At 37.7% G+C, this 24,348-nt stretch overlaps 2 protein-coding genes across 2 annotated transcripts in view; one reads left to right on the top strand and one right to left on the bottom strand.

The window, feature by feature from the left end:
- The window catches only part of focad (focadhesin), a 58,977-nt gene extending 45,858 nt beyond the window's left edge, over nt 1-13,119 (top strand). Inside the window, exons 32-44 of the mRNA XM_084712641.1 lie at nt 528-605; nt 2,179-2,250; nt 2,503-2,605; nt 2,697-2,777; nt 3,461-3,589; nt 3,678-3,793; nt 6,009-6,269; nt 6,493-6,582; nt 7,888-8,065; nt 8,354-8,451; nt 10,132-10,383; nt 10,469-10,544; nt 12,881-13,119. Of these exons, the coding sequence (XP_084568767.1) occupies nt 528-605; nt 2,179-2,250; nt 2,503-2,605; nt 2,697-2,777; nt 3,461-3,589; nt 3,678-3,793; nt 6,009-6,269; nt 6,493-6,582; nt 7,888-8,065; nt 8,354-8,451; nt 10,132-10,383; nt 10,469-10,544; nt 12,881-12,954 (1,608 nt within the window). The 3' untranslated portion in view covers nt 12,955-13,119. The remainder of the gene's footprint in view (nt 1-527; nt 606-2,178; nt 2,251-2,502; nt 2,606-2,696; nt 2,778-3,460; nt 3,590-3,677; nt 3,794-6,008; nt 6,270-6,492; nt 6,583-7,887; nt 8,066-8,353; nt 8,452-10,131; nt 10,384-10,468; nt 10,545-12,880) is intronic.
- Nucleotides 13,120-13,141: 22 nt separating this feature from the next.
- On the bottom strand, nt 13,142-22,514 carry hacd4 (3-hydroxyacyl-CoA dehydratase 4). Its single transcript, XM_084712639.1, is given in 8 exon segments — nt 13,142-13,380; nt 15,720-15,851; nt 17,836-17,942; nt 19,680-19,789; nt 19,913-20,040; nt 20,785-20,891; nt 22,231-22,247; nt 22,250-22,514. Coding segments are annotated over 8 exon segments (723 nt in total). The 5' UTR covers nt 22,289-22,514; the 3' UTR covers nt 13,142-13,297.
- Nucleotides 22,515-24,348: the final 1,834 nt, after the last annotated feature.

Below are 24,348 nucleotides of genomic sequence, written 5' to 3'. Positions count from 1 at the left end.
AAATTGGTTTTATATTTTATAAAATGCATGCATGTCCTTTAAAACTTTCTTAAAGAGATGGCACTTCTTCTGGTTTTGTGTAAATTGTATTGTTGTGCGGGTGGAAACAGTAGACTTTAAAAGTCACATAGGGCTTATGCATATTGCAAAGTATCAGAAACAGGTTGTTATAATGGAAAAAAATGTGTGAAAATTTGTCAGAAAGAAAGAGAATTGTGATGCCAGGTGGAAATAGGGAGAAGGTAATGAAAAACAGGAGTTTTATAGGAAAACTGGAAGGGTTGGGAAGTATAGGCTTCGTGTGTCAGGTGGACGGTGAGGACACCTACAAAGTAAGAGCTTTTTGTGTGAAAACCTCGGTGGTTGGTTCACAGGAACAAGTTGAATCATTTTTGGTCTAATGTTGACAGGATTGCAGGGTGGAGACAAATAGGTCGGACCTTTTATTTTATTAAATGTATTTAAATATGCTGAAGCCTTAAATCTGATGTGTGTTCAGTACAGGAGCTTTTGTCTTTACATTTCAGGGTTGTCCCACGATGCAACGACTGGCTGCCGTCAACGGTCTGGTGGCTTTAGTCGGATCAGAGAGTTACCTCGCTCAGGTGAGAAATCCAACCATCTGCTGGATCACTTTTTTCTATAATATGCATATTTATTAATTTTTTTCAATGTGTAAAGGAGATGATGCATAATATACACAGAAGATGTATCACAGCTGATTTCTTCTTTGAAGTTCAAATTAATGACTTAAAATTTGACACTTTGTATTATTAAATCGCATGTATATAGTTCTGTCACAAGGTGGCGCCAAGCATGGACATGTTACAGTTGTAGCTGAGACTGTAGCTGTCCATACTGTTTCACCTGTAATCTCTAACAGAGACTCTGTTGAGGTTTGACATCCTGATAATTGTGTAGACAAAAACTGTAATAGTTGTAACCTGAAAAAAATGTTTGTTCTTCATTTCAACATGTATTCCTCAGAAATGGTAGCAAAGAAATCAAACTGAACAAAAATAATCCACCAGTAACTTGATGATCATCAGGAGTCCAGCTGAGTCTCAGTGGTTACAACACAGTAGTCTCATGGTTACTGTGACACTGCTGTTCCACTCACTGATTGGCTGATGGACAGAAGACAGGGTCTGACAGAATTTTGCAGAAATTATTTGTTTTTTAGCCTGGCCAATACTGGATTTTTTTTTTAACTGATATTGGGGTGTAAAAAAATCCCATTATCTATATAGCATCCTATATTCTTTATTAAATTTACTGAAACAGTAAACTTTTAATGGCATTTTTAATTATTCTAAAGGACTAAACTAAAGAAACAAAACAGCACAAATACAAGGATCAAATATACATCAAATCCTGCTTATAAGATAAAAAAAAACAGAATAAAACAAAACAAATAAAAAATTTGTAAAAGAAAATTGCAGACAACATATAAAACAATACTGATGTAGACCAGTATAACTGTGCCAGGATAGTATCGGCTGAACAATACATCAGTCTGATCTAACTGTTTTTATTTATTTTTGCCATTTTATGACATTTCATACAAGTCTACCCACAGGGTTACTACAGTAACAGTAAAACTTGATATTTCCACAATTCTGTTGACTTAAATAAAATGATATTCATGACATATTTAAGCAGGGCACCAATAGCTCCACTTCGTTAGACCTCCACACTCCTTCACTAATAACTGCTGTGTCTCTTTAATGTGATGTTGTATGATAACCAAATTCTGCACAGTTGTACAGCTGAGGATGCTGAACAAGTCTGTAGGATTTCATACCATTTCACCAGTAGGCGGCGCTAAAAGATTAGAAAAATTGTTGCTGTAGCAGCCACAGCTTCAACCCCAGATTGTAGGTGATATCTTCAGCCAACAGCTGAAGTAGCAGATGTAGCAGTCTCACGCATTTTCTTCAGGAAATGTGGGGCAAGAGGTGGTTTTGTCACTGTTGACAAATAATGTCATTTAGTCCAAAGTGGCTACCTAGTCCAAGTCCATTATCCATTAAGGAATTAAATGCTATGTGGGGGCAATAAATTAATAAAAATGTTTAAATGTGGGAGTGAAGTATTTCTTTAATAATCCCTTTTTGCTCTAATGAGGCCATGAATGTGTCTGTAAACTTAATGGAGCTTGTTTTCCTGTTATTACAGCTAACGAGTGAGTTGGAGCTTTCTTCCCAGCAGCAGAGCAGGCTGAACGAGGTTATTCGAGCCATCACACAGGTTTGTACTGACATTTTATTCTTAACACTGTTTTTTTATTGTGACCTCCACCCTGCATTATTATTATTATTAAAAGTTTGAGTGATGCATTGTCACTGTACCAGTGTTTTGAAAATGCTGTGTCATGTAATCTCTGTACAGTCAGTATTGCCACCATCAGGCCTAAATGGCAGGTTTCCATCCAATATCCTGCTCCACAGAGGATTAACCTTTTCTCATGTTCATTTGGTTATTCTTTGCTCTCTTTTGCAGATCATAACATTCTCAGGAGCCATTGGTCTGCAGTCCAACAGTGCTTGTTTGGTGGCTCATTTGCATTTAGCCCACATGTCCACCAGTCACAGTCACACAGCAGGTACGTGCTGCAGGAAAGTCCCAGCGTGAACCTTGACTGGAACGGAGCCTGTTATAGTTATAGTCTTTTTCTTCTCCTGCCCTCCTCTCAGTTCCTCAGGACTTCAGTTACCTCCCAGAGAAAAGTGTCATCAGATTCGTCATCGACTTCCTCACAGAGGCAGGAAAGAAAGGTGTGTTGATGAGATTTTAGTTAAATCAACTACCTCTGCATCAGTTTCAACTTTCATCTCATCTTTTCTCACCTTTAACCCCCTTTTAACCTTAAAATTATTATTCTGATTATTGAAATGTGGTTATGTGATGTACTTATCTACTGTCAGTGTACTACCTACAGTAGATGGCAGTTGACATGCTGCCAGTTTGGACAAGCAGCAGGAGTACCACTGTAGGAAGCTAATCAATTTACTCGTACTATGTATTTTAAACACCACTTTATTTTACTGTCAGACAGACTTTTGATGGCAAATCACCTTTATATATGCCAAATATCACTCTGCAAACTAACCAAACTCCTTTGGCAAAAGCACTAAATTTACTTCAGGAGATGCTGGTCTGCTGCAGCCTTGATTTTTTAGTTTGATTGTGTTTTTGTGTGATTGGTGTTCTAAATGTTTAGTTTGGATTCACAGAAGTCACACTATAACACAAACAAACTAACAGATCGAGGCAGCAGTGGACCAGCAGCTCCTGTGTTCTGCAAAGTAAAATTACCGATTTCACCTATGGAGTTTGGTTGGTTTGAAAAGAGCGATGTCTGGCATATATAACAGTGTTTTCTATCAGAAAAGACTGTCTAGTGATGGTCAAGTGGTAAAAATACACTCACACTCTTCTTCCCTTCCTGTGGCTACAGGTCCAGACTTTGCCCCTCCAGTTCTGGTTAAGACCGCTCTGACCCCGCTGGCGTCAGTTGGAGCCAATTTCCAGTACCCACCCATCAACTGGAGCGTTGTCCTGTCTCCCCTGATGAGGCTCAGCTTCGGTAATACTTCTCTCGTATTTGTCTGTCTGTACCTGAGGGCTAACAGAGTCGCAGCACTGAGCTGAGCGTGTCTGTCTTCCTCTGACAGGAGAGGAGGTGCAGCACCAGTGTGTGGTGCTGGCAGCGAGTCAGGCTCAGTCTTCCCAGAGTGCTGCTCTCTTTCTGGGCTCCTGGCTGTCACCGCCCCTCGTGCACAGTCTCAGTGTAAGTAATTCTTGAGTATTTGCATATCAGGTTCTAGTAACTGTCTGAATCGTACATAGTAGAGCCTGATTAATGCATCTGCAATGATATGATCGGCTGATATCTGCACAATATGCTGATATTGGCTGGACATCAAGGAATAAAACATTTCAGAAGAGAAAAATAAAAGATCACACTCAAGATATGTTTGAGGTCATTAATCAGTGTCACCATTTCAAGGTTTGTCCACCTGGGGGCGCTGTTAAGATGAACTCTCAGCTGGAAAGCATACTGCTCACTACACATCCTGATCACAAGTCTTTTATCATAGTTGCAAATTTGTCACCTTGTTGGGAAATTCCCCACAACTTTATGTCAAGAAAATAACAATTATTTTATGTTTGATGATTTTACGTACCGTGATTAACCAATATAAACAATATTACAAATGTGGCTGACAGTTGTGAGTAATTTATGGTGTTCACTAATGCCATTGTCCAATTCACAAAGAAATACCAACCAATCCAAGCAATTGTAAAACTACTTTACAAATAGATAAATCCCAACGTGAATAAATATCTAATAACATTTGCTTTTTGAAAAACTTCCTGCATGTAAAATATTTCTTATCTTGTAAGGTTTCTTTTGTTGTATTTATTTTAAGATGGTTGAGTATGTGCATGGATCACCTGACATGTCGATTGAGTTAGATATTATTTTATTTAAGCGCTGATGAACGGACTCAGTGTTGTACTGCACATCTCAAATTCTCTTACACTGTATAATAGGGGTGAACAAAAATCAAAATGTTATCAAATGCAATTTTCACATCCCAGGAGGCCCATATTATTTAAAGGCAAATGTGTGTCAAAATACCATTTTAAATGAAATATTGTGGTGCTCAGAGATGTCCTGACCAATAAATCATAGTCTACAGACTTAAAAAAAAATCTTTGGTTGGTTCAGATCCTCACAAAAATCACATCTTGGTCTTAGTCACACTTAAGTTTTGCAATGAAAATGAGACTAGTAATGTAAAAATAATCATTCCCTCTAATGTAGAAAATTATATTGCAATCCCAGTATCAGTCAAAACAAATGTAGCTAGATATTTTTCAATTGTCCTACTATACACTGAAAACTTTTGCAATTCTTTTCACATTCCTGCACAAAATCAACACAGCTCTTCTATTTTAGAAAACATATTGCACGTGCTTTTATTATATATCTTATAATATTTTTCTATATTATATTGTCAGTTTTCTATTTATGCTCCTTGGTGTAACAGTCCTTTCCTCCTTATATATTTAACTTACTTTGTTTATTGTTATGCAGCAAAACAATAAGGAAGATTCCTTGTATGAGAAAACCTTCTTGTCAATAAACCTGATTAAGGATTTTTTTTCTCAGAAGATAAAGGAGCTGGTTACCTTTTGATTAGATGATATTTAATTTCTAAGCATTGCAAACAGGAAGCTTTTCAGAATCTTAAGTTATTTGCTCTGTGAACTTAAAGTTAGACAAAGGAAAATACTGGCATTTATTCAAGTTTGGTGTTTATAAAATTATTATACAGTTCGACTACATTCACATTTGTAAATCATATTATTAGTAAATCATGAAACACATTTCTACCACAACGTATCACGGTATTTGTCGGTTAAAAAACAAAAAATAAATAATGGAGCTGGGGGGATTATTTCAGGAAAAAAAGTGGTAAATTCAGAAGGGAAAAAAAATCACAAATTTATCTGAAAAAACATGAATATTCTCTGAGATTATAAATTCACAATTTTGTGAGAAAAAACAAAACTGTCATCTCATTCAAATCAGCTATTTTATTTGCTAATCTCAAAGAAAATTGAAGTTTTTTGCTTCTAAACTTGTGAGTTTTCTCTTATAAATTTACCACTTCAATCTGAGAGAATATCCAAGATTTTGTAAATTTACAACTTCAGTCTCTCTTTTCACAGAGAACATTACCCCCTTCCACTGACACTTTTCTTTAAACTAAAATGACCTACAAAATTGGATACAATCCACATTTCAGTATTACACAGTCCAGCTTTCTTTGAAGAATGTGTTCGTTTCTTCCACAAAACTATTTTGACCAAATGAGACACAGTGTAAAACTGACAGCATTTTAACTGAAGAAAAAGAGGAAGAAAACAAGATTGTATTTAAGACCAGATGTTTGATTCCAGCTGTTGGTACTTGACCTGTGTTTCCCCTGCAGTTCCAGACTCGAGCTCACCTCTATGAGACTCTGGGTTTGTGGATGAAGCACGTAGCTGAGGACAAGCTCCAGGTGTACCTGGAGAGTCTGGGCCTGCAGCAGTTTCAGGAGGACCTTCGACCCCAGCGTCTGTCCATGTGCCGCTCCCTGCTGCAGGGCCTCGCTCAGGCCATGGCCCTCCCAAACCCCCCCAACAACTGCTGGACCATCCTCTGCTCCACCACCGAGAAGATCTTCACCCTCCTGCCAAACCACATCCAGGTGCAAACTACTTTTTACCAACACTTCAGATCAATTTTATTCTTTTAAACTCTAAAATCTATACATCTCCCATTCAAACAGTTAACATTTTAAGACATTTGAACATGATTTGTTTTAAAGAAACAGAGCTGTATAAGCTGTAATTGTTTCAGTTCATTTACTGAAGAGTACTCACCCATATCTACTAATTTTCTTCTGCTGATGACACATGTTTTTGTTCCAGGATAATGAAGTGGATCTGTATGTGGGAATCACCAAATGTCTGTCTGAGCTGTCTGATACAGAGATCGACCGAATCGCTCGAGTCACAGAGGTACAGTACGAAGTGACGACAAGAGCCAATAAATACAAAATGGTACAGAAAAAAAGCAAAGTAGACATGGGCTAACATTTGAAAAACAACAAAGTGTATTTTAAAACTAATTCTGCTCTCTGCTTTACTTTCTGGAATTTTTTTTGTGGTTTGTTGGAAGCTAAAATTTTCACCCGCAGTATTGGAAATCAATTTTTAAATGTTTTTCTTTTCAAGAGTGAAATGAAAAGATAGATATCACTGACTATATGTTCAGTACTGAGCTGAGGCCTCATTTATAGCTTTAGCGCAAGAAACAAAGCAAGGCCCGAAAGATGAGTTCACCACTTCCTGTGCAAAAGTTGTAATCCATAAAAACGTGACAAGAATGTGCGCTCCTGTACAGAAACCCTGACCCATGCATACGAACATTTTGGAGTAAAGGGAACAGATTGTGACGTGGTGAACTGAAGCCAGGTTGTGTAATGACGCCTCTCATACATTTAATTTGACATGGTATCACATGGTACTTAAAGATCAGTCCTAATCAAACTGCAGTTCACCTGGACAAAACTGGCATAAATGAAAAAACAGTGTTTATGTATCAAAAGTTCTGTTTTCAAATGGTATCCAGGGTGGTGGATACCACTGATTGACGCAACCATTTAGGCGACACAAACATTTAGTGTGGATTCTCCTCCAAGTTTTAAAAGAAGGCCCCTGGAGTCAAACATGGTTAGCCTAGCTTAGCATAAAGACTGTAAACAGGGAAAACGGCTAGCCTGCTAGCTCTGTCCCGATTTAAAAAATACAACCACCAATACCTGCAAAGCTCTCTGATGAACATTTTGTCTTCAATGTAATTGTCAAAATGATCATTTGTGGCTTTAGGAGGAGTTCAGCTAGCTAGCTTCAACCAGCAAACCCAATGCTAGAATTTGTTTGTGGTTAAAGCATCTTTCAGAGGATTTATTTATGTATTTATTTTTTATTTTTGTAAGAACAACAAAATAATCCAGGTGAAAACTGGTATAGGCAAGTGGTTAGCAGCACTTTATATGCCTCTACACCAGCGACAGCCTTGTCCAGAGACAAAATGTTTTGCGGTTGTCCATCCATACATCTGTTCATTCATCCATCCATCCACTTCTCATGAATGTGACACAAACATCCACTTGAATTTAAATTCTAGTTGATGTAAGCGGTAACATAAAAAAAGTGTTTTTAAAAATCTAGGGCTGAAAAAATACCACTGGACCATCTATATAATTTTTAATTGAAAGTGAAGACAGTAGTAAGTAAATCTGTAACCTGTGTGGTGTTCAGGCTCAGATGGAGAAGACCTGCTTCGTCCTGGCCTACCTGACCTCTCAAGGCAGAGTTCCTCTGCTGGGTCTCAATGACGTCATCGCCGGCGTGCTTCGTGGTTGGCCGAGCCGCAGAGTCGGCTGGCTCCTCCTGCAGACTTTTTACCAGTGCCGCCTGGCCACCAGCGCCAACACAGGTCAGAGACGAGTCCAGCTTCTCACGCTGCATTCACGTCATGTAGGAAAAGTGAAGATGCACACGAGAAAATACTTCAAATTGTAAATGAATATTATGAAAGAAATTATGTTTATGTCTGATGGAACCAGGAGGTGGCACCAAAGTGGGGAATTTTTAAGGTCCACAGAAAATGTGTTCTTCTTTATTTTCCTTTATGTTTTTTTTCTGCATGCCGTACAACACATCTTAGTTTTCCTGTAGGTTATGAGTGAGTCCACATGTTGACATTGTTTGTTCTTTGTTTCAGGCGTGTTGAAGCGAATGGAGTGGCTCCTGGAGCTGATGGGACACATCCGAAACGTAGCGTACGGTGCGACCTCTGTCGCCTGTGGAGACACCAAAATGGTACGTTTGTGAAGCGAGCTGGCAGACTGCGGCGTACGGCGTGTTTCTGCAGCTGTCGGTGTGTTGTTGTCACATGCCACACATGAGCAACCATCTGTTAGACGCTCTGTGTTTCAGCACGTAGGTGAGAGGGAAGGGCTTCCCAGGAATATATGTCATTCCACTGTCAGACCACTGGTCTGGAATGCAGCTGCAGTCTTGTTGGGTGTGTCCAGTAATATTTAGTTAAAACTACTACTGGCTATGAAACAGTCTCAGTTTGTCAATTTATTTATGCCAACGGGTGGATCATCCTTGACAACAGATTAAACAATACAGTGAGTAGTACGTTAGTCAAAAAGAAACAGGAGGACAGTTTTATTTAGATCATTTTATGTTTAATGTTATATTTTATGGTTAAGGTATTGGAAACTAGTGTTAATTTTGAGAAGAAATTTTAATTTAGCTGTAATCTTAGTTGTGTATTGAAGATTTTAGTGAGTTTTAGTCACATTTTAGTCTGTTTTTGTTTTGTTTGAATCAAGATTTAGTCAGTGGTGTAGTCATAGTTGTAGTCACAATTTCAGTCTCTAATTTTAGTTGTGTTTTAGTCATAATCTTTTTTGATCACTTTAAACATTCATTCTGTTCAAAAATATTTCTCATCTTTATCCTTAAATAAAGTTCTTTCATAAATTGGACAGTGCAGATGTTAAATCAGCAATTTACCACTCATTGTCACATCTATCCCCAGCTAGTGTTACAGCTCACCTCAGAAGTGGGGTAAGTTGTAACAATGGAACTCCTCCTATTTAACATTAACTCATGTAATCTGATTGTGTAGAAGAAGTAGTTTGCTTTGTAGTAGACAAATATTGGACTTTTTTTATATCTCTTGCTGAGGTTTTCTGCTAAATTCGGCGCCATGTTTCACTCAGTTGAACTCTGTTTTAATAAATCAGCTGTAAAAATAATAATGCAGACGAGCATTATCTGGGAAGCATCACATTTGTGAAGATGAGGCTCTTTGACAGATTTATTAGTACTTTGAACAGTGCCAACTATTTTGTCTCATTTTAATTTGTCAGGGCAGAATGAGCACTAAATAATGCTAAAGGTCCTTTAGGTTGATTGCTTATTTAAACTAAACTAAATTAAACAACAATAGCTTTTGTACAAATTAAACTGGGTCATCTTTTGGTATAAAACAATTTTGGTTCATTTTAACTTGGGCCTTATTTTTATCATTTTGAGCATCATATGTATCACTTATGATAACTGAGAAACGGGACTATGGTGACATTGCCACAATTAAGTCTGATGGTGCAAGAAACACAAACAATCAGATAGATTCTTAATGTTATTATGTAGATGATTGATGGTCAGTACTACAAATATACATCTCAAGTAGAAATAAATGCATTAGAAGGATAGTTTGGATTATATTGATGTGGGGGTGTATGAAGTACTTTATTCAAAGTCAGTGTTTTATCTGCAGTATTAGAGATGGATCAGAATATACAATAAAAAAATCCTTGTTTGTGATGCCAGTCCACTCTCTGTTAGTCACATTTCTTCATGATGAGGTCTTTAAAAGAGAACTGCACAGATTCAGCACTCAAAATTTGCATCACAACTGACGCAGCAGGTCAAATTTCAGGAAGTATTTAATATTCATACGAGATCTTGATTTCTCTGCAGGCCACAGACTTCCTGTTCCAGGTTTTTGCTGCTGCTGTCGTTTCCTGGGGCGACCACTTCACTCCCCTCCTCCTCGGCATTAGGGCCCAGTGGTTCCCATGGCAACCCGGCGCCAAGCCCCAAACTCTGCGGCACGGTCTGTACGGCGAGGAGTCGTCCACTGACCGCGCCCTTCCGCAGTGCCTGCTGGGAATGCCCCGCAGCCTGGCCCTGCTCCTGGACAAAGAGCCCTGGAGTGGCCAGACGCACAAGGTGAGCCTGTCTGATACGCAGTGTTTTATTTTGAAAAGCAAAAGAGCTGAGCAAGATGATGACAACCTGAATGTGTGTGTGTCAGTTCATAGACTGGCTCCTCAGCCTCACAGAAGGTCCTGAACAGTGTGTGTCGGCCGCGACCATCAGCACAGCCAGAGGTAAAACACACAACACACAGTCGTCACTGTTAAAATGTAAAGGCCTGTCATACAAACAGTCATGTTGATGATATAAGACAGGGGGTTTTCACTTCTCAGACTAAATCAAGACAACCATGCCCCCTAACACACCCCACATCGTCCCCACCCCTTTATCTTACATGCACAAGTTCATTATTGTTATTATCCCCCTGAAAAACACATGTAAACATGTGGAGCATTTGTACACTGTAAAGAAAAAAAATGGTTAAGACCACTTAAAATTTCAAGGCAACGCACTGCAATAGATTTTTGAGTTTTGAGCCCAATTCTAAAAAGTTTTGCTGACATATAATCTTTAGTTGAGATAAGTTACTTTTCTTCTTTAGATAAACTTGAATTTTTGAGTTTTAGAAACTAAAAAAATATTAAGATTTTAACATTTACTTTCACTTCAGTTATCTCAACTAAAGATCAGTAGTTGGTAGGGGTGTGTATCTCACTGACTGAGACGATTCGATATGTATCTCGATACATGTTCAACGATACGATATGTCTTAGAAATCTTTAAATGTCCAATGATTCGGTTTGAAATGATTCAGCTCTGTCACGATACGATACGATGCAATACAAGACAATGCTATGTGTCAGTCTTTACATTTTGTTTCAATTAATGCTACATTTGTAGAGTGCTGTTAGTTGCAAAAATAAATCTTGATAGTTTCACTAAATGTAGTAAGAGTAGAGAAAGAGAAGGAGACATTACAGTGATGTTAACATCTTATTATGAGTCTCATGTGTAAATGAGATCCTGCAGCCTAAATGAACAAACTGTGAACAAACTTTAAAACTGTTTAAAATATCAGTATTTCTGCAGTGAGATGATGTGCTGCTCTGTTTCATATGAAGAGTGCTGTGTTTTGGATCAGTGTGGAGGAACAGTGATGCTCCATGTTATCTGCTCTCACAGTGACATGACGTGTCTCTGTTCTCTGCTGTCAGACACGTCTTTCTTATAAAACCTGAAACTTATTCTACAGTTGCACGTTCTGAAAGTTTGGTGGTGCGACGTGGTACAATGTCACTTCTGTCGCTGTTTTCAGCGCCGTCTGTTTTGATAAAATGAAGAGGAGACACAGGAGAGGGAGAAGGGAGCGCTTGTTTTGTGTGAGCGAGGCAGCAGGCGTCCAGTGAGAGCGGTGCAGGCAGAGACAGGAGGAGAGAGAAAACGAAGGAAAGTTACACTTCATCAATGCCAAAAATGAAACATATGCGCATCCTAATGAGATGTATCGATACGATAGTGCTGCATCAAATTGTGTCCAATTCATGTTCAGCTTTTTACTGATACAGGCCGTCTGAACCGATGCACTCGTATCTTAGACATTAAAGTCAATGCATCAGATGCATCAGTGAATCGTTACACCCGTAGTAGTCGGTAAAACTTTTTCCAAAACTTAAGAATTTGAGTTGGGCTCAAAACTCAAAAATCTGTTGAAGAATGTTGCCTTGAATAGTTTAGTTTTTTTTTTTTTTTTTTTTTTTTTTACAGTATAAATACATCTGTGTGCTCCACATGTTTGGACCTGTTTTTCAAGTAACAAGTTTGTGACAGGATTAATTAATTGATTAATCGTTTTTAGCCATTTCTTAATTTAAAAAACAATCAAAATTCTCTGATTTCAGCTTCTTAAAAGCGAATATTTTCTGCTTTCTTCACTCCTCTCTGACAGTAAACTGAATATCTTTGAATTGTGGACAAAACAAGACATTTGAGGACGTCATCTTGGGCTTAAATGTTTTGATTTTGACCATTCACCATTTTCTGACCAAACAACTAATCAATAATTGAGAAGATTAGTTAATTGCAGCACTAAAAACACTATATTAGGCTGAACACTTTCACCATATTTTATATTGAGGTGATCCAAAAGTAACGGCAAGTAATGGAGTTACGTTACTTAAATATTATGATACTTGGATCATGTTACTGACTACATTTTTTTAAACAGGTAATTAATAACTGTATCAGAATACTTTTTTTTAAAGTAGCCTTCTCAACCCTGTATATAAACAAGATTCAACTTAGCTGAGTCATTGTGCGCAGAGCAATGAAAAATTTTACAAACTGAGTTTCTAAATCACCACACATCACAGAGGATGAAGGAAGCATTAAAACATTAAAACACTTCAGGAGGAAGGAGAGGAAGGAGATCCACTCAGCATGTTTTTTCAGATAAACACAATGGCTTTTAGTGAGAAACTGAATGTAAACAGCAAACGACATTCTTGGTCCAAATGAAGCCTCCTGGTTTGATTATAAACTGCTTTATCTGATGTTCCTCGTGTGTTTTCAGCTGCCCTGTTGGCCCTCAAGTCCTCTGCTGAGTTCAAGAAGAAGGCCGTGTGGACCAAAGCGTACGGCTGGTAGCCACAACACACTGTTACCATGGAGACAGCTGAGGCTCACTGCAGCACCACGGACTTACAGACAAACTGTACTGCCAGTGTAGCTCTGCTCCAGTCACATATGAGCACGACAGCATCAAAACAATATCTGCACATTAAAAGTTGATCAAATACAGGAAATATTCAACAGTGTCGGATTAGATTTTGTGGCCTCTTGAGTTCAAGATCTTCTCTTAAATGTAGATTTTAATGATTGAACTGAAAGAGTAGTGGACTTGGATCATTAGAGTCCTGGTTATCTTTCCAAAAATATCCGAGGAAGTTCCAGCAAGAGGTAAACCGTCCAAAGTTTCAGTCTTTTCACTTCATTTTCCCTTCATCTTCTTGTTCCATTTGTCCAGGTGGTGCTGTCTCTCCTTCAGCAGCTGCCACACCGATACAGACGCCCCTAAAGAGACAACACCAGCGTCAGAAAGTCAGAAAAACAGCTGAACAGTGTGTGCGCTGTTGTTTGTCTGCTGTCATTTTGTATTTACAGCACAAGTCTAACAGCTGGTCACGACATTCTGAAGCGAGGACGTAGGTTTTGTTCCGTTTTATGCACCAATTTTGTGCATTTTCTGCATCAATTTGAGAAACACTAAATTCAAGTGAGTATTGAACATATAAAGGAATATGAGGCAGTAGGTAGGTTTAAGTTTTTTGGGCACAATGTCAGAAAATGGTGAAAAATGTTGGTCAGTAATTCCTCAACCCTCCACAACCCAAAAATATTCAGTTTACTGTCAGCGAGGAGTGAAGAAACCGTAAAATATTCACATGTAAGAAGCTGAAATCAGAGAATTGAGACTTTAAAGTTTCTTCTTCCAGGTTGCACACTGCCACCACAGTATTTACCCGTGGCATTGTGCAAGTATGAATCACTTTAGAGGTTTTTTATCAAAATAAATTTCGTCTGCTACTTTCATGTTTTACTAGGGGGACAAAAAAAATGCATCTGTTCTAAATACTGAGATGAGACTTTAGTTGCTGCATGTCGAGGCACGATGAGCCACAGGTTAATTCTCGAGATTACACCGCTGGAAAAAAAAGCTTCCAGTAATTTCATTAATTTACCTTTGAGCTCTTCCTCAAGTCAGGACTGATGGGTACAACTGCTTTTCTAACTCGCTCCCTAGAACCCAGAAATCTGTCCTTTTCACATCGCTCAGGCTAAATATTTTCCTTTATTCAACATCAAATAGAGCTCCACTTTGATGATTAAAACGCGACAGTGAAGGCGGCAGCACTGTAACCCCTTTTACACCAAATTAATTCTGGTTTTTGAACTGAACCGGTTCCGTTCAAGGCTCTGTATTGCAGTGTGTTCCCAACTCTTTTTCCAGGAACCACTTTTGTAAAATGGCAAACCATTGCGACCAAATTCACTACAGGCCTTATCAATAAATACTTTACTTAAATAGGTTTACTTTGTGCATAAGTGAAGGTTCCTGACCTTTTTTTTACTCCAATTTTTGCATCATTACATTATATTGATGCGTGTTATTGAAAACATACATGTTAAATATTTTAGAAATGAGAAATATTCATATGATTATATTCATATAGTGATTTCACTGTTTCTATTTCCTCTCATCAAGAAAACAATACAGGATATTTTAGCTTCTTCATAAATGAGACAAAATAAAAGCATTTAGGTGGAATTAACTGACCCTCATTTTTGTCCTCTCATCAGTAAAACAATATGCAAATGGTTTATGACAAGTGTTCTGTAGGTATGAATCTTAAATTTGCAGAATTTCCTCCATAGTCTTTTATTTTTTTGAACGGGACCCGAATAAAAATGTCCTGTCACCCAACCCAGTCTTTAGGAAAGACTGATCTAATGAATCAGCCCGGGTGTCCTGTCCACCAGTTCTGAGTGGAACCACTGTCATCAGAGATGCCTCACTAACAGAGGGTGTTGCACAATGGATGAGAGCAGTCATGCGTCACACACTCCTTTGGCTGAAAACAAATACTGTAAAAGTGGCCAGTCAGTGTGTGTGTGTGTGTGGGTGGGTGTGTCTGTCTGTGTCAAACACTTCATAACAAGTCAGTTAATGATGTTACTGACTAAATGACCTGAGTCGATTGCGACTGTAGATCGAAGTGATCGAAGCTGGGAACCAACTTTTTGGGTTCTGAGCAAATTTATTTTTGGTGGAAAGGTTCCAAACAGTTCAAAATGAGGTTCCCAGCTGGAACCAAGAAATAAGAGGACTTTCTTTGAGAATCAAAATGTGTGTTATATTCTACAGGTTGTTGTGCAATATGCAACGCCATCTGTTGATGACATCCTTGTTGTCAGTGGTTCCACTCAAAATTGTTGGGAATGTGAGACAGTTTGCTAGATGACACCCAAGGGTCCAGGAATCTTGAGCAGAAGTGATTCGAGAACCAGAGTAAATTTGTTGGAAACGGGCAGAGTGTGTGCTGCCCCTGACACCTTTTGCAAAACTAATTTCTCCTACATAACTTTTTAACATGAACAGAACACTATCTTAAAGTGATAGTTCACCCAAAAATGAGAATTGTTGTGAAAGTTGTGTTCTTTTTTTACATTTTAAAACTGGTCACCATTCCACCAAATTTCATATTGAGGTGAACTATCGCTGTAACGATAGAGATCATCGTAGAATTATTCAGTCCTTCATGCTGCCATAACTTTCAGTCTTGGTTTTATTTATCAGACTCTCCTCACCAGTGCAGCTCCCTTTCATAATTTTAACACATTACTCATCTTACCCAGAGCAAGAACAGGCAGGTAGAGCATCAGGAGGAACGGGAGGTGAACGTGTGCTGACACTGTTGAATTTAGCGCAGGTGAGTTTGGTGCTGTTGGTTCAACATAAGGCAGGGCCTGGTATATAGTGACACCTGAGAAAGAAAGAAACAGGCTTAGCTTTTCCTTTTTAAAATATTATTACATACGCTACACTTTGTGCAGGCAATTGTTGACTTACAATCATGCACCTCCTCATTATGTTGAGAAATTTGACCACATTGAAAAAGACCAAAACCAGACACTTCCTGTTTTATTTTATTTTTGTTTGTTTTGTAAGGTCTAGTTTTTGTTTTTATCTCACTTAAAAGGATAGTTCACCCAAAAATTCAAAATCAGTCATTATCTACTCAACCTCATGCTGGTTAGGTCAGGTTTAGTTTTTTTAGTCCACAAAACACTGCTGGAGTTTGACAGGAAAACAGTATTGCAGAATCTCCCAAACTGTGGGAGTGAATGGTGACCGAACGGAACAAACAACCAAAAAAAAAAAAAAAACCCAAGCACATAAAATGCCCCCATACTGCTTGTATGGTGTAATCAAAGTTTCCTGAAGCCCCAACATGCTGTTTACTTGCATGCTGACACAAGTCACACACACACACACACACACACACACACACACACACACACACACACATCGTGTATATGACATCTTTCTTGGCATGTTGGAGCTTTTGGAGACTTGGATTACACCAGACGAGCTATATGGAGGTATTTATTTATTTATTTTTTGTTGTTGTTGTTGTTTTTTGGTTTTTTGGTTGTGTTTTTTACGTCTGAAAACTGGTCACCATTCACTTTGTTTGGGACATTCTACAATCAGAGAATTTCTCATTTCCGGGTGAACTATACCTTTAACTAAAATGTTTGTTTTTTTCAAAACTAGTTTTATGTTCTAGTTAAGTTTTAGTTAAGTGTAATAAGTTAGAGCAACAGAAATGGAATACATACATATATTTCCACTAGTGTGATGAAATAAAACAGATTCTGCCAATTAAAGAGAAACTTTCTTCAAATAATGACTTTGTATCTCAAAATAATGACTCGGATACTTTAAAGAAAGTTTCTCATTATAATGACACACACACACACACACACACACACACACACACACACCAGTGGTGAGAAGTTATCTGCCTCCTCTGCCTGTGTGTTACTGATATACTAGATCTTCAGGGCTGCATGTTTGTTTGCAGTGAACCAGTTTTCTGTTACACACACTCAGCAGAGGCTGGACTGTACTTTCCTCACACACTTCCGGACATTTTATCATCGCCTCGAATTTGTCAACTGTCTTCCTGTGTGCTGACATGACTTCCCTTCTGTGTTTGACACATTACGGCAACTCAGTGTTCAACATGTGGCAGGTCTCCTACAGTCAGGGCTCGGAGGGTTACTTTAAAAATGTATTCTGATACAGTTAGTTACAATTTCAAAAGTAATCTATGTTGATTACTTTTTTACCACAATATAAAATATGGTGAAATTGTTTAGCCTAATATAGTGTTTATTTGCTGCTACTAATGATTATTTTCATCATTAATTAATTGGTTGATTATTTTCTCAATTAATTGATTAGTTATTTGGTCCATAAAATGTCAGAAAATGTCGATCACAGTCCAAGATGATGTCTTGTTTTGTCCACAACTCAAAAATATTGAGTTTACTGTCAGAGAGGAGTGAAGAAATCAGAAAATGTTGACATTTAAGAAGCTGAAATCAGAGAATTTTTACTTTATTTTTATTTAAAAAATGACTCAAAATTTTTAATCTATCATCAGAATAGATGCATATTAATTTAATACTTGATTAATAATAGATTAGTGTTTGCAGCTCAAAGCGTTTCATATTTGTTGTTAGGTTTATTAGTTTGTCCAGCTGTTTACTGATTGACTGATTTAATGACAAAAAGTGATGAAATCTCCACCCAGTGAGGTCATGATAATGAATCAGCAGCTGTGTGTGAACTGTACATGGCAGGATATCATTCTTTATTTTAAAATTATAATCCTACTACTGTCTGTTTTTGTCAAACTGACACTTTCTGAATGTGATGGTGAATAAACAGTCAATCACCTTCGGTGGCCACTGACAGGATGTAAACAGGGATCCAGAGTGTGTAGCGAGTCCACAGCATGGCGGTGGAGGGCGTGTCCATAACACACAGCAGCTCATGTGGATACCTGTCATCAGACAGAACACATCAACATGTTTACTGACACACACGGATTATCATACTCAGACAAGACTCGGGAATGTACAGGGAGAGGGGGTGCACACGTCAAAATAGGGGGAGGTTTGGTAGGATTACAATTTTTTTTTTGTTTGTTGTTGATCCCCTGGTTGATTCACTGAACCCGCCAGATGATCAGATTTCCACTCAAACATGATCCTCCTCCTGACCGTGAGAGAGGCGAACACAACTGCATCTTTTTCACTTTTTGTTGAGACATGTTGTTACCCAGTACGTCAAAGATGGCTGTGCACATGGTGTCGTACCATTTAGCTCTCCACAAACTTAACAATCCTGTCTTCTTTGAACTCTGAAAATGTTCTGCAGCCCACACAAAACTTTAATCATAACTCTGATCAATACACCATATATTTCCTTATATATTTATTATTTCATAAATAGAACAATTCTATGTGAATGTAGGCATAAATTCAATATGGTGCAAATTGATAATCCATCCACATAAACATTAGAAATTGTAAACTTGCATAAGATCCTATTTTAACTCTTGTCCTGCCAATAATTAGGTCAAACTACGATTCCCTGCTGCTGTCCAGGTATAAGACACATTTCAGTGTTAGTTAGTTCTGATTACCTTTTTTAAAACATAAATAATTTATTATAATTTTTGTATGGTAATTTCAAACCTAATTACAAAATTGAAAAGTAAAAACTATTTATTTTTAATGACCTCTCGCAGCCCACCTGCAGTACCATCACGGCCCACCAGGGTGCTGCAGCCCACACTTAGCGAATCTCTGATCAAGAACATCTCCTCATGTATCTTCAGTCTTAAATCTGCCTGAATTTTATCCATTGTTGAATTTCTTTGGCATATAATTATATCAAGTAGAAAATAGGAAATGAGATCTTTTTGGATGCAGCAAAATGTCAGAATGCATCCATCCCAAAAACAGGGATGGATACATTCTGTCAGGCTTTTAGTAATTATTTGTTAGTCAGTTTCAGAAAATATCAGTAAAGGAGGAGGTGATCAAAAACTGGTTTTAACACCTTTATTATGCTACAATATGATTTTGCCAGAGGGTAGCACAGTAATATAACACAGTGTGTTCAAAAATGAAATGAGTTCATCTTTTGGGGAGCATGAACACACAAGTATTGTAGCAATATACTCAGAATTGTTAAGAGTCATCCTGTGATGATTGCTAATATTCACCCCAACTACCTCATACTCAAGATATGCTGCTTTAGACCAACAGTGTACAGGATAATGTGCAGTGAGTCATTATTGTGAAATAAACCCCAACAGGGTGATGCAGGACTTGAATCACCCTGATGGGGTTTATTTCACAATAATGACCTGCTCACTGTACATTATCCTGTACATTATATGGTTACTTACCAAAATAAATCAATTAATTGACACAAAATAATAATTTAAAAAAGGATTTTGTTGATTTAAAATTACTTTATTGCTCGTCCAGAGTCTATGATTAGACTGTGTCCATAGCAACGGCCTGTTAGACATAGCAACAGTCTTATATAAAGAAATAACAGACCTTAGATGATGACTGATAAATCAGAATTGAGTATTTACCAAAGCCTTACCAAATTACTAGGGAATATTTGTGAAATAAATAAAAATGTTGCAGACGTGCAGCTCAGTTTGTCACCTATCACAAACAGGATGGACGAAGTGACAATCTGTAAGTGATGCACGTACCGTAGGAGGTCCAGAATGTTCCACAAGAAGAACTGGACACACACGACTGGTTTACTCTGGAGCTCCTCCAGCATGATGACCATGATCAGAAGGAGGTTCTTCTCCATAACCTGAAAATCAGACACCATGTACAGTCCAACAACTGCCCCAAAGAGATAAGGAAATCTTTTATTTGTTATGTTTATAACATCCCAATAATTAATCCTTTAATTCCATCAAGACATGATACACACTTGTACAAAGCGAGGAAGGAGTCTGGCTTTCTCAATCCCATCTGCGATATGGAACAGCTCCAGGATGGAGAGCAGCTGGCACAGACTCATCACGAAGCCAACGGAGTAGAAAGTGTCTGCTAAGGCATCTGCAAAGTGAAAAATCATGCTTTATCATTCCAACATATGTCGTATGGTGGAGACTCACTGGTCTTTCATGTTGAGCTCAAAAAGCTTCAGATGCAAATCCACTTTAATCAGTTCCAAAAAGTATGAGGACCACATGAAGAGGAAAAAAAACACTACGAGAGGAGGAACTTTTTTATTTTCAATGTTGCATTTCGAGAATAAAGTCAAAATGTTGAGAATAAAGTTGCAATGTCGAAGAATAAACTGGCAATGTTGGAAATAAAGTCGAAATGTTGTGACTGTTAGGAATAAGTCACAATGTTGAGAATCAAGCTGCAGTTTCGAGAATAAAGTTGAAATGTTGAAAATAAAGTAGCAATGCTGAAATCAAGTCAAAATATCAAGAAAGTCTTAATGTTGAGAATAAGAATCAAGAATGAAATTGCAATTTTAAGAGCGAAGTCAAAATGTCAGGAACGTTGAGAATAATGTCACAATGTCTAGAATAATGTTGAAATGTCAAGAATAAAGTCAGAAGTTGAAGATAAAGTCAAAATATTGAGAATAAATTTACGATGTCATGAATAAAGTTGATGGTATTTCAACTATTTTCCATCAACATTTTGACTTTACTCCCTCCTCTCTTCTTTTCCCTTATGTCCGGTCCTGATACCCCTCCATACCGCAGTAATCCCTCTGTTTTGGACTGTTTACTCTGAGTTGCTGGAACATGAACCTGAATGCGCTGCTTTGATAAACCTTACCTTTACCAAATGTGAGGAACCTGGCTATGCTGTTAGCCAGGATCCACGTGTGTCCACAGAACTGGAACAGGTTATATGAGAAAATGTAGGCGAGCCTGAAGCTGAACCTGTGAGAGAACAAAAACAGTTTTTTGTGGATTCATTATGAAGTGTCTTCCTGTCACAGCACATGGGGCTTTAGTGTTGTTAGTTATATCTGATTTTCCTGTTATGACAAATCACAGAATGATCAAATACTGTTAAACTGCTGATGCGTTTAATTTGAATAACCTTATAATTTGCTTCACTGGAATTAGAGTAAATAAAATGACATGGGCAGTAGACTACATAAGCAGTCTAATGAAGTATAACTTTAAGATACTTTCATATAACTTTTCTCATTTGTTAGACTTTTTACTTCTGTATTTCATACAAAAAACAATCTGTTGTCTCTTTTGTCTTGTTTCTTCCTTTTTGTCGTATTACATCCTTTACGTTGTTTTGTCTTGTTATGTCTTTTGTCTTGTCACTTCTTTTACATTGTTTTTTCGTCTTGTTAGGTCTTTTTTGTCTTATGTCTTTTACATCTTCTTTGTCTTGGTACGTCCTTTCCGTTGTTTTTTGTCTTGTTACGTCTTTTTTGTCTTGCTATGTCCTTTGCATTGTTTTTAATCTGTTACATCTTTTTTATCTCGTTACTTCTTTTCGCTGTTTTTCGTCTTGTTATATCATGTTTGTCTTGCTGTCTTTCATGCATGGATGCAAGTATTTCTACTTAGTTACTTCCCACTTGTGAGTAACGCTATTCACTCTCAGCAAGTCAACACTAAATTCTTCACCTCTACTTTGTTTGAACCAGTCAGACAGCATCCAATCAAGTTTCTGGAGAGAACCATGAAGAAGTAATGTTATGTTACTGAGCTCCAGTTGGAAAAAGTGATACTAAAGATGTACAAAAACTACAAGTGTGTTGAAAATTACAGATGGACACGCAACAACTTCCAGCTTCGTTCAACATTTAAAGTTGCACAAAAAACAGTAAGTGGAGGCTAATGGTTACCTAAAGTTAGTTTAACAGTTAAATAACTTTATAAATCAAAGAACTCACTGTTACATTATGACTTTATGACTTTTTTAAGGACTTGAAACTTAAAGTTTAGGACTTGGGACTTGCCTGCCTTGACTTGGGACTTTACTTGAACACCTGCGTGTCACTCTGGGTTGTTTTATAACTCATTGCATTTGTTTTATGAGCTCATCTTGGACATAAAACCTACAAAATAAACTAATCCTTCAGATCCATTTGAAGTCTAATCTTCTCCTATCATTCTTTAGCTGTCCATGCAGGGAGAGATGACAGTAACTGAGGCTTTGTTTAAGATTAGCTTGACATTCCTCAGCACACCCTGCAGACACTGAACATTCCTCCCGCAGCGAGAACTCTGCTCTAAAACTCACAATACTCACATTCTCCCTCTGAAGTCTTCTTTTGCTCCTTTTGTTGCAGGGACGAGGAGCTGCTCATAGTCCCGGTCTCAGAATCATTTTTCCAGGTGCAGTTTTTGGCTCCTCGCAGCAGTTTTTCTCCCAGTAAACAGACCCGCCTGTCTTACTTCACAACTGGAGGCAGAAAAAGTGCTGCAATATCAGTGTTCTGTAGAGCTTCCTCAGGCTGATTCTTACAGTTATTACTTTACAGCGAGTAGGAAGTGGAAATTCCGTGTGTGTGTGTGTGTGTGTGTGTGTGTGTGTGTGTGTGTGTGTGTGACGTCAGATGGTCCCAGCCCCCTCAAAGAAAACTATCTGCCAAGAACACACAGGCTCAGGAGAGAAGGAGCAGCAGGACGACAATGAGACACACAGACACACACACTACATGTCTAAAATGTGAGTCAGAATACTTTCACCATCGTCTCATACCCTCAACTGAAAGTCAACAGAAAGTGGAAATGCTTGACATACTAGTGCTGTATTTAGGTTACTGACATAGAAATATTTTTAATGAGTGTAAAACATACCACAAGAGTGCTGAACGATAACACAACAGCACACTTTACATCAAAGTTACAAATGCTGATTCTTTCAACACAAAACACCAGTTTCAGGATATCAAGATATCAAGAATACAGAGATGTGAAGTAACTAAGTACAAATTATTCATTACTGTACTTAAGTAGATCTTGAGACCAAAACGAGAAAAAGACGTAAAAGGTGTATCAAGACGAGCACAACATAACAAGATAGAAATGGTGTAAAAGCATAGCAAGACAAAAATAATGTAACAATGCATAACAATATGAAAACGATGTAAAAGACGTAAGATGACAAAAACAACATGCAATTTTAACAAGACGAAAATCATGCAACAAGATGTAAGAAAACGAACATGACATAAAAGACATTACAAGACAAAATTGATGTAATAAGACATAATGCAACGAAAATGATGTAACAAGACTTAACTAAATGTTACGAGACGAAAATTGCATAAAAGTTGTAACCAGTCAAGACAAACAGTGAAACAAGACATAAGACCAAAATGACATAAAAGACATAACAAGATGAAAATGATGTAACAGGACGTAACAAGACAAAAATTATACAAAAGACTAAAACCACACAACAAGATGCAACAGGACATAACAGGATGAAAATGACACTACAAGACAGAATGAGATGGAAATGTCCACCAGTGTCTTAGATAGCTGGATCTCCAAATATCTTCTTTGAACAAACTGTCTGTTGGGTTTTCTGCCACTGAAGCAGGATTTTCACCATCTGATATGCCCACACATTGGCACTTGTAGAACAGCCAATAGGATGTCCGTCTCTCTGAAATGACCTGTGATTGGTCCAAGTCTCCCGTCACAGTCTAGATTTACTAAAACATAAGAAGAGAGCCAAGAGGACGAGCAGACACTTGATTTACATTATGATTGAAAGTTATCATAGAATTTTTGCCCAGTGACGCCAAAAAGAAACTGCCTATAACAGCTTTAAACCAAAAGTGCACTTTAGCCTTTTATTTTCTATAATCTGCCATTTGATTTTAGTATAAACAACAAAGAGCATCCAAGGGTGTTTCTTTAACAATGGGCACTTTTAATCCCAGCAGTGGAATTTTGGATTTATGTTCAAATATCTCATAGGATGCTTGATGAATATTTGCACAGTGTTATTAAACATCTTGACAAAAATAATTCTGAAATAATTTGATTTATTAACTTAGCTTTTTATGGGTCCAAACACCACTTTTGTTCATGTCCCACAACTGTGGTCTCATTGTTCAGATAATCAGTTAATAAAATGACATTATGATATTATTTCAAACGAAACTGTTTCATATATCATGCTAAAATATTTTTTGGACTTTTACCTTATATTGGATTTTGCCAGCTTTAGTTTTGTGTTCTCGACTACCCATCATCTATGTAAGTCTGTTCCTTCATTACTTTTTTTGTGATTAAATCACTTTGAAGCTTTCTTAGCTTCAGTCTGCCTTTTTTTTTTTTTTTTGCCTTTTCCTTTGTTTTACCAGTTTAATTGACACACGTAACTTGTCTGACATGCTGGGCGACCAACACC

This window comes from Lutjanus erythropterus, chromosome 23 (genome assembly GCF_056507025.1).
Source record: "Lutjanus erythropterus isolate fLutEry1 chromosome 23, fLutEry1.hap2, whole genome shotgun sequence".
Lineage (NCBI taxonomy): Eukaryota > Metazoa > Chordata > Actinopteri > Lutjaniformes > Lutjanidae > Lutjanus > Lutjanus erythropterus.
Note: the sequence above shows the minus strand (reverse complement) of the source record. Positions and strands in the feature narration are given on the sequence as shown.